Source organism: Xiphophorus hellerii, chromosome 21 (genome assembly GCF_003331165.1).
Source record: "Xiphophorus hellerii strain 12219 chromosome 21, Xiphophorus_hellerii-4.1, whole genome shotgun sequence".
Lineage (NCBI taxonomy): Eukaryota > Metazoa > Chordata > Actinopteri > Cyprinodontiformes > Poeciliidae > Xiphophorus > Xiphophorus hellerii.
This window is the reverse complement of record NC_045692.1, coordinates 13,599,030-13,611,868: the sequence shown is the minus strand read 5'-3', so window position 1 is coordinate 13,611,868 and position 12,839 is coordinate 13,599,030. Positions and strand designations below refer to the sequence as shown.

At 43.9% G+C, this 12,839-nt stretch overlaps 2 protein-coding genes across 4 annotated transcripts in view; one reads left to right on the top strand and one right to left on the bottom strand.

Moving 5' to 3' along the window:
- Window positions 1-1,518, top strand: part of boc (BOC cell adhesion associated, oncogene regulated) — a 33,986-nt gene extending 32,468 nt beyond the window's left edge. The window contains exons 16-18 of the mRNA XM_032551418.1: window positions 93-175; window positions 270-412; window positions 538-1,518. Of these exons, the coding sequence (XP_032407309.1) occupies window positions 93-175; window positions 270-412; window positions 538-701 (390 nt within the window). The 3' untranslated portion in view covers window positions 702-1,518. The remainder of the gene's footprint in view (window positions 1-92; window positions 176-269; window positions 413-537) is intronic.
- A 680-nt stretch (window positions 1,519-2,198) lies between these two features.
- Window positions 2,199-12,587, bottom strand: usf3 (upstream transcription factor family member 3). Of its 3 annotated transcripts, XM_032551463.1 has the most exons (8): window positions 12,457-12,587; window positions 11,914-12,040; window positions 10,545-10,576; window positions 10,319-10,401; window positions 10,128-10,224; window positions 5,337-9,604; window positions 4,923-5,078; window positions 2,199-4,460 (listed from the first exon to the last, which is right to left on the bottom strand). In XM_032551463.1, exons 2-8 carry the CDS (start codon window positions 11,955-11,957, stop codon window positions 2,667-2,669), a joined length of 6,474 nt encoding a protein of 2,157 aa, XP_032407354.1. In that variant the 5' UTR covers window positions 11,958-12,040; window positions 12,457-12,587; the 3' UTR covers window positions 2,199-2,666. The 3 variants fall into 3 exon arrangements, with proteins under 3 accessions (XP_032407354.1, XP_032407352.1, XP_032407353.1); XM_032551461.1 differs by having other exon boundaries at window positions 4,923-9,604; XM_032551462.1 differs by having other exon boundaries at window positions 4,923-9,604; window positions 11,914-11,974; window positions 12,457-12,576.
- Between the last annotated feature and the right edge of the window lie 252 nt (window positions 12,588-12,839).

The window sequence follows — 12,839 nt, the reverse complement described above, 5'->3', positions numbered from 1 at the left end:
GACTCACAAACTTTGTAACACTTCTGCTACTACTACTAATGTTTTATTCTTTTATTGTTGAATAAAAACCTTCATGTACTTTTACTTTGCAGGATGAAGTGGATTGTGACTTGGAGTGCAACACGCTTCTGCCACAGGCAAATGGTCATCTGCCTCTTTACCAGTACTCCAGCAGGTTAATAATTGTTAAATTCTGCTAATGATATTTCATTAAGTAAAGCTAAAAATAAAAACATTCTGCTATCATTATAAATGTATGTTTTTCTCAGGGAGGTGGATCATCAGGAACAGAACCACTGTTCTCCTGACGACTCCACTCATCAGCTTCTGGCGTCTTCCCATGAATTTGTCAGCTCACAGGAAGTAGGAGGCGGAGTTAGGTTTGGTGACGGCACGCCAAACATCAATCAAAGTAAGTGTGGATTCTTCTAATATGGAAGGAACAAATGTGGCAAATAACCCTTTGAGATTTGAGTGTCGTTTTGCCCAGTGTAGAAAACTTAACAATATTTTACCTGCTCTCTTTCATTCCTGCAGAACAGGAACCTCTTCGTCTTTTGTCACTTGAGGACGACGGAGTTTTCACCTCCTATTCCACAACCACAATGCAACAATCCCAAGATACAATACAGGAAGTAAACATCCTCCCAAATGAAGTGTCCTCTGAGAACATAGGGACGTCAGACACCACAGATGCATAACAGACTCTTAGTGAACAGAGGAAAAAAAAGAGAATATATTTATTTTTGTATTAGAATATTTATATATTTATGCTTTTGTACATATAATTGTGTTATTATTCTGTATATATGGGTATTTTCATATAAAAACACGATTTATCCATATATCTGCTCACTCTACATCCTTGACAAGGGGAGTCTGCATTTCCAGAGCAACTTCCATTTATTCAGCACTTCCATGTCCAGACCTGACCCGTCCATTTCTCATCTCGCAGACATGACTCCTTCCTAAATGTTCATTGTGTTTAGCTTTATGCAGACTAGAAACAAAGGGACCATTTCTCCAATCAGATGCTGTAATTATGAGGTGCTGTCATCACGTTCTCAAGAACTGAAAACTGCCATTGTGTACAGTAACGTAATATACTTTGCTCTTCATTAACAAACTATTAACAAGTGTATGCAATTTAAATCATTGTTTTCAGTAGTGTACATGAGATTATATATTGTGTATAGTTATTTATTTGTTGGAGTTTATGGTATTTTTTTAAAATCATCACTGAATGGGAGAGATTCTGGAAAATAACAGTCATCGATAAGCTGAACTTTACTCTGCAGCCACTTCTGTTTACTTGTTCGCTGGTTACCAAAAGACTGCCAGGTGAGGAAGCTGTGACAGGTGTTAGTATTATTCCTTCCTCACAGGTCAGTGAAAAAAGTATTACATAAAAGTGATCAAAATGAAGGAGATCCTGAATCTATACTCCCTAAAGAGTGCAGGCTGTTTTCTGCACATGCTGGAGCACTATTGCATGTAAATAAAAAGCTTATGAAATAATTATGTGTTTTGTTTCTTTTGACTAGCTTCAAGTTATTAGCTATTGTTTCGGGTATAATATATTAACCACATGGTGTGTAATGCTCAGCACAATAATTTTATTAAAAGGTATTTGAAATGTAGAACCTAAAATGAAGACAATCAATAGACATTTTAAGTGGAAAAAGGATAAACTACAAACAAGCTAGCATTATGCCATAAATAAGAATATGCATTATCTGCTGTTGGGTGTGAGGCTCAATGCCTGATATACTTGTGTCATACAACATTCAGAGCTATGCATTGGCGTTATTAAATAAGCTACAAATGGCATGTTAGCATAACATTAGCTAATCTATGTTGACAGCAGCTAATATGCTAACATGTTAGCTGCAAGAAAAAAAAAGCAGGAAAATTACAAAATTATCCTTATAACATTAGCATGTTTCAAAGTGGTATACAAAAGCTAAAGTTAGGCAAAATAGTTAACAAGTATGCTAGCTAAAACAAACATCTAGAGATCATGCAAAGAAGGTTTGTTCATATGAAGAACATTAGACTATGGGCCTCCTCTTCATTAGAGGAGAGTCTGGAGAGTCTTCCTGCCTACTCAGATAAGTTACAATTTTGTTTTTTTGAATACTAATTATTTAAAATAAACTGGGTTCTGATAACAGAAAAAAAACAGGGAAATGACAATGTTATCCTTATAAATTTTATTTATCAATTTTGTATTTACAAATACATAATCTAGCAACTTTGATATGAAATATTGGTATTTACAAAATAGCTCTTCGAAAAATCTGTACAGTACAACCTGATAAGTTAGTAAATTAAATTAGTAACTGTGCAGAAGGTTTCCTTTTGACCAAAAATTCAAGTTCTAAACTTTTATATTTTCTTCAGAACCAACATTTCGAAAAGGAACTTTCAGGACTTATTTCCATAAAATTCAAAAGCCTTATGAAATTTTTAAATGATTACTCTGACATTAGGCATGTCAAAAAAGAAAAAAAAAACAAAACTGGAACTGAGTGGACATGTAAACAACAAATCCCTCACATCAAGTGCTTCATCACTTCTTTCTTTAACAAACTACACGTTTCAAACAGAAAATGCAATTGTTTGCTCTTGAACAACAGTCCAAAAAGGCATTAAACTGAAACTCATCACACAGCTGAACTGCCATCATGGCCCAGGATGTGGCTGATGTTGTGGGCCGGACGATTGGGTTGCTTGCCAGAGTCAGCTGACGATGTGTTGGTGAGTGACAGTAGAGGGGACATCTGCATGGATGAGCCATCCGAGGGCATGCCGGTGGCGATTTCAGGGAACAACGAGGTGAGGCTGAAGTTGGAGATGTGAGGGGTGATTCCAGACGATGGCATAGGAGGCATATCCGGAAGCAAAGGGAAACTGGCCTGACCGAACCCCACTGGCCGCGTCGGGGAGAGGATGGAGCTGAATCTGTTGTTGAGAGGAGGGGCGCTGGCCTTGTCGGCGCTCGGGCTTGTAAACATTTGGTTGGGAAAGTACTGGAGAGCAACATCACCAGGAAGGCTGGGATGTGCAGCTGGGGAGTAAGAGGGGTAAAAGGAGGGTAAAGTGTTCTGGGGCTCCACCGGGAGGAGGGACGGTGTGCGGGAGGTACTGGGTTGGCTCACTGGAGGGATAAATGTAGAGTTTGCATTAATCGGAGGAGGAGGGTTCATCCCTCCCTCTGAGATAAAGGGGAACCCAAAGTTCTGAGCCAGGTGTTGGTCAGCAGCAAGATTGTTGTCACTGGGAACCTGTGCGCTGTCTGCCATCAAGCGCACAATGGTGGTCCGGCGGTTCTCTCCTCCAGACTGAGGCCGGCCCAGCAGGACCCCTCCCCCTGAGGGCAGAGGTAGATGGCCCTCGGCCTCAAAAGGGTTGGTGGGTCTCTGCGCTCCTGATCGATGTCTCAGTTTGATGGGATGAGCGTCTCTGGGTATATGTCTGGAATGCTGGCTGACAGCAACGGGGGGTCTGGGGATGGCAGAGGAGCGGCCGGGCTCAGAGCTGCTGTGGGGGGTCGGAGGGTGGGGCAGACCTGCTCGGACACCGGGCCCTACGTGCATATTACTGCTGACCTGAGAAATGTGGCCCTTGTTGGCCTCTGTGAGTCGCATAGCTGGGGCCTTCTGGGACTGAGGCACGCTTGGACTGGAGGCCTTGGCCTGGATGTCTCCTGATGAACTTCCAGGCATGCAGCTGTACTCCATGGTCACTGGGGGGCAACATTGAACTCCTCGCTGATGGTTGCTCTGCTCAGGAAGGTGGGGAGAAAGGAGGCTTTGCATGAAACTCTGGTGGCAGCCTTCCTGTTCCCGAGGCAGCGCAGGACCAACTTGGACTCCCTGAGAGCCGGGATGGGGTCCACTGTAGCTTCCACGATTTCTTACGTCTGCAGTGGGGCCGACGCTCATCCTGAATCCTCCCTGCTGCTGTCCCTGAGGGCCCCGCTGAGAGGGGGGTACCGACTTGGGGGCCATGTCACTCCCACGAGAGACCTGAGCTTCAAAACTGCTGAGCTGATGTGTTCCCCCTCCACCAGCCATCGCCTTGAAGGACTGACACTCAGATATGCGTTGGTCAGTGGATGTAGAATGGTCAGATGAAAGGCGGTTCTGAGGGTTGTGAACAATGCCAGCCTTCCCTCGCGATGTATCCAGGTAGCTGCGGAGGTCTGGTTGCTCTTGGGTGGCACCACGACCGGGCTGAAGATGGAGAGCCATGCGTTGCTGCTGATCCCCGCTAGTAGTGCTTTTACCGATGAGCGCCTCTGCAGAGTAGTTCGACACGCGGTGTCGCTCCTGTCGAGACGGAGCACAGGCCAGCTCAGATGAACGAGACACCGTGTTGGTGGGAGGAGAGATGAGCTGCTGCTCCAAGCTTCTAGCGCTCATCATTCTCTGCATAGCATTATGATCCTGACCAGACTGCAGAACGACAAGTTAAAGACACAAAAACCTTTACTATAACAAAAAGAAGACAATAATATGTCATAAAATATTCCTCAGTAAAAATGAAAATAGGATTAAATTCTGCAAATTACAGGAAATCATAAATAAAAATAATTTCAGTCAGCCAATTCCAGGGTTCCTTTGCATTTTTGATAGTAAAAGTTCCCTGCTTCAAAAGAAAGACAGAAAGAAAGGTTGAAATAAATTGCAAAAGAAAGAGCGAACGAAAGAAACGAGCGAAAGTGCTAAGGGAAGACAGCAAAAGAAAGAATGAAAGAGCTAAAAGAGTGAAAAAAAGGTTCTGTCATCTAAATGAGTAGGTGCTACTAAGCACTAGCACGGTTTATAATTTAGAGGATGAACTTTAACAGTATTTCTCATTCAGATTCAAACAAATGATCATAAACTACACATTACTAACATGCTACCCATACCCACCTTGAGGTGGTCCTGCTGAGCCAGGTGGCTGTTATGATGGGCTCTGGATCCCACTGACTGAGCCTCACATGTCTTGTCCTGATGCCTAAAGTGCTGCTGTTGAATCTGTTGCTGTAAATGCTGAGGATGTCTGGGATGAGAGTTCTGCTGCTGCAGCTGCTGTTGATGCTGAGTCTGGGGAGGCTGCTGGTGCGCCTGCTGCTGTTGTTGGTGTTGCGGATGAGATGCTTGGTGCTGTGTTGGTTGTTGATGCTGTTGAGACTGTTGGTGAGACTGCTGTGGATGCTGTGACTGCTGCTGCTGATGGGAATGCTGATGAATTCCAGACTTTTCCAGGTGATGTTGCTGCTTCTGCTGCAAGCCAGCAGGTGAGCCAGTTTGATTCCCTCTGACGATTCCCCGCTTCTTCTGGACATGCTGCTGCTGCTGTTGCTGCTGCTGTTGTTGTTGTTGTTGTTGCTGCTGCTGCTCCTGCAGCGCCCTCTGGTGTAGTGAGTGGCGCTGTGCAGGGTCAGATTGAGTCAGGTGGTGCTGCAGATGATATAAATGGTGTCTCTGCTGCTCTTGTTGCTGTTGTTTCATGTAAAGGTTCCCTCCCAGATGCTGACTGGGCTGGCTAACAGAATGCTGCGGGTGACCCTGTGGCAGATGAAGGCCGCCTGCCTGGTTCTGCTCAGGAGGACCTTGAACGGGGCAGTGACCATCAATGGGGCGCACTACTGGGCTCATGAAGGAATTTGATGAGAAAAGAGGGCCTCCATTTTCTGAATTAACCCTAGTCATTACAGCTGCAGAGGTGGACGACAGCTGTCCCAACATCATCTGACTGTGGTCTGGTGCTTTCACATCCATATGACCCACTGCGTTACCCGGCGGAGGGCAAGGCTTTGGTCGTTTTCCTGCATTTAACATTGCTTCTTCTGGGGCTTGTCTTTTGGAGAGGATCTTCCCATGTCGCTCACCTACCACACTTCCAGGTGGGCCTCTTATAGCATTATTTTTCAAGGCAGAATACTCTACTACTTGGGCAGTGCCTGAACAGGTTGAGATGGCGTTGCTTGAGGGTTGGGACATATGAGTAGATGTCCCGGCTGGAGAGGGAGCTGACCCCTGCTGGGCCGTCAGACTGGGGGAACTGGGATAGGGTTGGTGACTGGAGCTGGATCTGATCAGATTGTTAACACTGAGGCTAGCGGCTGTCCCACCTTGTGTTGAACTCTGAGACTGTCCTGGAGGGAGAGGTTGAGATTTTGAGCAAGCAATACTTTGCAGATGTCTGTTTGGCCCACTCACAGATACATCATGGTGTTTAGCCGTACTTTGGTCCATCAGTTTGGTTATCTTGCCTGGCTGCCCAGCTGAGCCTCTGTCTCTGCTGGAAGACACTGGTGGGGTTTTGGGGGAGTCCCATGTAGCTGAAGCAGTGTTGTCCCCTGAGCATCCTCCACTTCTTCTCTCTGGGCTGTCTTGTTCTAGCATTGCCAACGCAAGCATCTCCGCTTGTTCGGATGTAAACGCAAATGACCCAAAAGAGCTGGAAGACACACTGATGCTATGGCCCTGAGGAAGCATTGATGCGACAGAGAATCCTCGACCACCAGCTCCCCCTGTGGTCATTGGAGAATCAGTCTGCCTGTTGGACGTCATATTCTGCTCCATTGCCTGGTCATCCAGGTTTGTGTAAACTTGTTGAGACACTGCAAAGTCCTTCTTTAAGGGAACTTCAGACATCACCCCAACCAATACTTCTTTTCTTGCTGCTGTGGAAGGCCTCTCCTCCAGAGCATCCCTGTCAATCCTTGTTGTCTGAGTTGGTTTGAGTTCTGCAGGACGACACAAGGAAGGTGGGGGAATGTTCACGTCATTCTGTTGTGAAGGAGCTCTTGAAGTACTAGCCTTTTTCTTAATTTCAATAGTTGATGTGGAAACTGTAATAGAGGCGTCTGGAGCCAACTCATTGGGTATAGGTGATGAGATGACAAGTGTGGTGGGTGCAGAGGATGTAGTGGTGGGCTGAGAAGAAGATGGTTGATCTTGGACCTTTGATTTCTGGGGAACAGTAGGTTGCACTGTGTTGGTATTCTGAGTCACTGGTGCAGTAGTCTGAATACAGATTGGGGGCAAACACAAACTAGAATCAGAAGCAGAAGTTACATGAGGGTCATTGGAAACTGCAGAGGTGACTGTGGGTTTATTTTGTTTAGCAACAGAAGAAGCAGCAGCTGGCAGGCTTTGCATTATGGTAGTTGTAGTAGTAACAGTTACCTGTTTAACCTCTGACACCAAAGGTTTGGTTACAGCAGAGCTGCTGTTAGAAACTGGAGTAATTTTAGTCTTCACTGCTAAAGCTGAGCCATTTGATGGCTTGATAGCTGTTTCACAGACAACCTTTGGTGCAGCTGAGTTACTCTGAGATGCACAGACAGAGCTTTTATCCTGCATCGGGCAAAATACAACAGAGTTGCTGGATGAACTGCACACAATCATTTGCTGTGTGTTCTGACCTGATGCTACAGAGCTTACAGCATCTCGGGACTCTGAAATTGTGGTGTCCATTGGGTGAACGTTTGCTGAGGACTGTAAAACTTGAGATGTTTTATCTTGAACTGCCTGGCTCTCTTTAGCAGTAGCAGATTTTTTGAGAGGAATTAGTTGTGCAGTCCTGAGCTCTTTCTTTTTGGGAGATTTGGTCCTTTTAGCTACCACTCTCTTTGTGTTTACAACCATGTGGGGCTTTTTTCCTGAAGGCTTAGAGGTGCTGGCAGCTATCCCCGATGGAACCTGTAGCTGCTGAGCAGGTAGTGCAGGTGCAGATCCAGGTACAGGTGCAGTAACACCAACTGATGATGTAGGGGTAAGCAGACAACTGCTCTGGCAAGACCGAGGGAGGCCTTGAGATATGCTCTGGTTCAGACTGCTAAGGGCACCTAAAGTGTTGAGGGCCACATTAGTAGTGGGCTCCTCAGTGGTGGTGGGCTGTACCAGTTGGAGGGTGCTCTGACCGATCTGGGAGCCACCTTTATCAGAAGTTTTCACTGGCTTCAGAGCAAACACCTGGCCATTCACAGTGATTGTTTGTGGGGCTGTGGAAACTGGTGAAGAGGAGCATCCCTGGCTGACCTGCAGAGGATGGCTCACCTCAACCTGGGTGGGACGAGGCAGGATATGCACGAGCTGCTTTCCCCCAACACTTTGTAAAGGAGGGACAGTCACTGAACTGGTTGTGGTTGCTGTTTGAGTGGAAACAGCAGGGAGAGAGGGAGGACCAATGCTCAGCTGGGAGCTCTGAGGAGTGGGCGCAGACTGACTGGGGGCTTGGATGATCACTATATGCTGACAAGGTGTTTGATTAGAAATGTCCTCTCTCACAACCTGCTGGGTGGGACAGGCACTGGCCTGCTGCAGGATGACAACACTTGGATTGTTCGTGCTCTGAGGTGCGGTTACACCTGGTACTGCAGCGGTAGTACCGGCTGGGTTGACCTGCAGCACCTGCATGGTCTGCAGCAGGGGTAGCACAGCAGCTTGATGCTGAGGAACCAGGGTTTGCTGAGGCTGTGGAATAAGGGCTGTTGGAGGATGAGGAACCAACGACGCTGGCTGCAGAACCGCAGGCTGGGGCTGAGCAATCACAGCTGGTTGCGGCACTATGGCTGACTGGGGTACAACCGCACATTGAGGCTGTGTCTGGTTTAGAACTGCAGCTTGTAGGTGAGGGGTACTTTTGAATGGATTAGCTGGGATATGAGTTGTGATAGGTGCCTGCTGTACAGGCACGTGTGGCTGCAGCTGTATTTGAACAGGATTAACAGAGGGTCTACTGCCCACAGGACATACTGCAACCTGTTGGACCGCCTGGGTGGTACTGCTGACCTCTGGCGTGGACAAACTCTGGCAAACTGGTTGCACTGTGTTTCCTGCCATCTGCAATGTTGTCCAAGTCGTCTGTGTGCTGCCTGCAGCTCCAGCCCTAAGAACAGTTTGATTGGCAGGAACTGCAGTGTAGCTTACAGTTCTGATGGCAGTGTCCTGTGTTCCCAAAGAGGAACCCCCCGATGATGCAGAGGTTATAGTCTGGGTAGATGTAGTGCGTGTGGACACAGATTGCGCAGTGCTTTCGGTGGTATGTGGCGAGGCTGAATTAGCTACTAAGGGAATGCTCTGAGGCAGGGGATCAGGCTGCACCTGCTGGAGCAGGGATGTAGTGGCTGCAGGGATCTGGAGGGTTATGTAAGACACAGAAGGCGCCAAAGAAGGGCCTCCAGCAGGTGTTTCAACCACACACTGCTCCAACAACCTCAGACCTGATTTTGACTGAGAGGGTGTTGTGGTTGAGCCTGGGAGCAGTGCAGGGGTGGTAGAAGAAGTACTGACTTTTTCTATTGCATTAACTTGCAATCTGGCATCAGATGGTGGCTGAATTGCTTCAGAGGACTTCTTTCCCGGGCTTGCCTGTTTCCCTGCAGGACCGATCACATTGCCATTTGAATAAACAACAATTCTCTTTGGGAGCTGATGTGTAGGAGTCACTTTTGCCACTTTGGCACAGCGGTGCTTTCCCTTCCAGTGAATAGTTGGGTCCTCTAAAAGGCTAATATCATGAGCTTTGAGGAGCTCAATGTAGTGAGCGCTCTCCTTTCTCAGTTCATCCAACTGATGCCGCAGTCTCCGGATCTCCTCAGCTACATAGAGACAAAGCAGGTATTTGTATTTTAAAATAAATATTTAAGTAATTGACCAACATCAAGTGGAGCATAACTGTGCAGTGGTTTTCTTTTTTTTTTTAATAGATGCTATTTTTAGGAGCAGGACCTCCATAAGCCATCAATTCTTCCTGCTCCCTCAAAGGTAGGGTGCCCTGCAACTTTTACACATGCCTCTGCTTCAGCACACCAGAGTCAAACAATGAGGTCAATAGCAGGACTCTGAAGAATTTAACTGCATACTGAGGCGGTACTTCAGCCTCAGGTATGTTGGACCACACATGCATCTAAAAGGTGCCGGACACCATCCCACATGCTACTTTTAGAAACATGGCTGAATAAACTTATAGTGTTATAATTTTGATTATTATATATTGTTAGCATGCATAAAAACTTCAATCACAGCCTGTCACTTTGCTGTTGGTAGATTTGACTGAGGGTTGCGGAATAAATAGAAGATTCTTTTAAAGTTCATGAAAAAAATGTACAAAAAAACTCTGACCTTGGACTTTATCACCACCGTCCAGAAGCAGTGTATCATTTTGTTTCTTCAGCTCAGTAATGTAGCGAAAAGCTTGGTCCAATATCATGTTCTTGCTCTAAAAACAGAACATTGACATAAAGTTAAAAAAATATACACTGTACTAGATAGACACATGGATGATTGTAATTCAATAAAAAGCAGCTATTAACCTGTTTAAGTGCCTGAGAACACGGCAGAAGATTCCCAATGCGATTAATCCCCGCATTAATTTTCTCCTTTCTGTGTCTCTCAACTATATGCAGACACAAACAAAGAGACAGTACCTTTTATAATTTAATTCAATTTTAGGTAAAAAAAAAAAAAAAGAACCGATAGCTCAACTGTTATTAATTAGCAATTTTTTAAAAGTTGCAAAAGTAGCAGATATGATGTTACCTGCATTATGAGATTCTTTGTTTTTCTTCTTTCTGCAAAAAGTTAACAATTCATAATGCATTGAAAATATTTACAAAGCCTATAGGTGGGCAACATGATTTTTGGTGCATTTGTTTCAAAAGAAAAAGAATAAATTATTATAAACATGTTCGGAGTAATTTTTTTTCAAGTTAGGCAAGGTGATGCCATCATCAGGATGAATATGAACTTGGGGTGCATCTGTACAAAGCAATCCCAGATCAGTCTGTACTTTGGCTTTAATAAAGTCAAGACCCACTTCAATCAAGAGAAACAAATAAAAAGGGCGCACTAGAGAACTCAAGGGACATTTGTTTTAATTTTATTTTGTTAATAAAGGGTAAGCAGGTATAGTCGATGGACTGACAGACAAATGAATAAGCAATAAAACAACTTAAAAATGGTCAATGTTGTTCAGGAACTTTTAAGCAGACTGCAGATGTTTGAGAATTGATTGGTCCAAATCACTTCTGAGTTGTTTTTGTAATTGTTATGTTTTGCCATTACAATATCAAGATAGCAAAAGCTGAATGGCCTCCTTTAAGTGTACGGAGAAACAATCATTTAATGATCCTGATGTATAAATCTTTACTCGGTCTAACCCCAGCATATTTATCCACTCTCCTACATAGAACTGTCAGTTCTCGTTCTCTTCGCTCCAATAACATTATTCTTCTGCATGTCCCACGCTTTCGAACTGAAAAAAGGAAGCAGGCATTCAGTGTCTTGGCCCCCACAGCGTGGAATCAGTTGCAGTCTGAACTTAAGATGTCGGAAATGATTTCACTGGACTTATTTCGAGCAGTTCTTAAAGACAGGCAACAAGATTCTATGAAACAGTGTCATTGTTTTTAAATTGTTTTTATTGTTTTATACTTGTGCATATGTATTAATTGTTTTTTATCTTGTAACCAGGTTGTTATGTATTGCAAATTTTTTGCTCAGGTCCCTCTTGAAAATGAGATCTAGATCTCAACGGGGTTTACCTGATTAAATAAAGGAATATATATACCAAACACTGAAACTATGATAACAACTGTGATTTAAGACATATCTTATGGTTTTAAATCAAATGATCAACAATTTGTTGAGCAACAAATGGCAACAAATCATCCAAACAATGGAGGATAATTTTCAATTAAAGGATTTAAGAGGAACGTTTTTTTATATTGGGAAAGAAAAAGGAAAAAGCAAAACAGAATTAATGACAGTGCAATATTTATATACTTTGTAAAAATAAGAAAAGACATAGAATGGGGAGCTTGTCTATTTAAGCAAAGCGTTGTCTATGCTTTGAATGTCCCTATTCTCTTTAAACTTAACATGTTCATATGTATATAAGCATACTCACTTGGGTTTTCGACCAGGTGTCTGAGTTTCAGTCATCTCTGGCATCCTGTTTTAACAGTTGCCTGAATGGTGAAAGGTACCAGTTAACGCATTCAACAACTGGACCTTAAGTCCGGTCTGTTCCCGTCCTGCACACAACACAAAAACGCTGTAATCATCAACAGCTGCGTATTAACAACTACTATGTTACATTTGGGCTTCCTCCAGAGCAACTGGATGCTAACATGCTAGTGCACAGTAACCTAGCTTTACTGCAAACCTAAATGCTATAACATTTAAACTTCTGCATAAAAAGAGCTTCTTTGACAAACTGTTCAAACAAATGTTCTACTTCAACATAATCATATCGACAATAGATGACGTTCAAATGTCTGTTCTGTCACTTAAATAGAAGAAAGCTATCAACCTGAGCATTTAAACTAGCTAGTTAGCCAACAGCTATCTTAGCTTACCGTTACCTAAATAATTATTGGACAAATTAAAAACGAAATAATTTACGTCCCACGTAACTAAGCGTAGCAAAACAAACGTAAATTCCACCAACCTCTAACTTCGGCATTGTGGTGAATATATGTTCCAGTAACAACTTAGACATTAGGAGCTAAGCTAGCAGAGCATTCAGCTCATCTCTCAAAACAATCTAGATACACCTAAATCCGTGCAAAAGAAGGTTGTACCTTCGAGACAGCCAATGGGATCGCGAGTGTAAGAAGTCTCAACCAATCACGAAACGGTAAGGAAACCATCACTGTGAGTTCGTGTCTAATGAGGCTCCATTAGTTTTCTAGATACATGTAAAATGCGTACCTCCTGTATCTTGAAGGGTTAATAACAATTATTTATTTTTTTTAAATATCCTAAGAATATAAAGTTATATGATAAATACTACGAAAAAGTTGTAGGCTAATAGAAAGATATGTATGGGGG

Coding starts and splice junctions, on each gene's coding strand:
- usf3 (XM_032551461.1), bottom strand. CDS start 11,957: ATGCCAGAGATGACTGAAACTCAGACACCTGGTCGAAAACCCAA. Junction 10,402..10,544: donor CAAAGAATCTCATAATGCAG/GTAACATCATAT, acceptor GTCTGCATATAG/TTGAGAGACACAGAAAGGAG. Junction 4,461..4,922: donor CTCAGCAGGACCACCTCAAG/GTGGGTATGGGT, acceptor GTCGTTCTGCAG/TCTGGTCAGGATCATAATGC.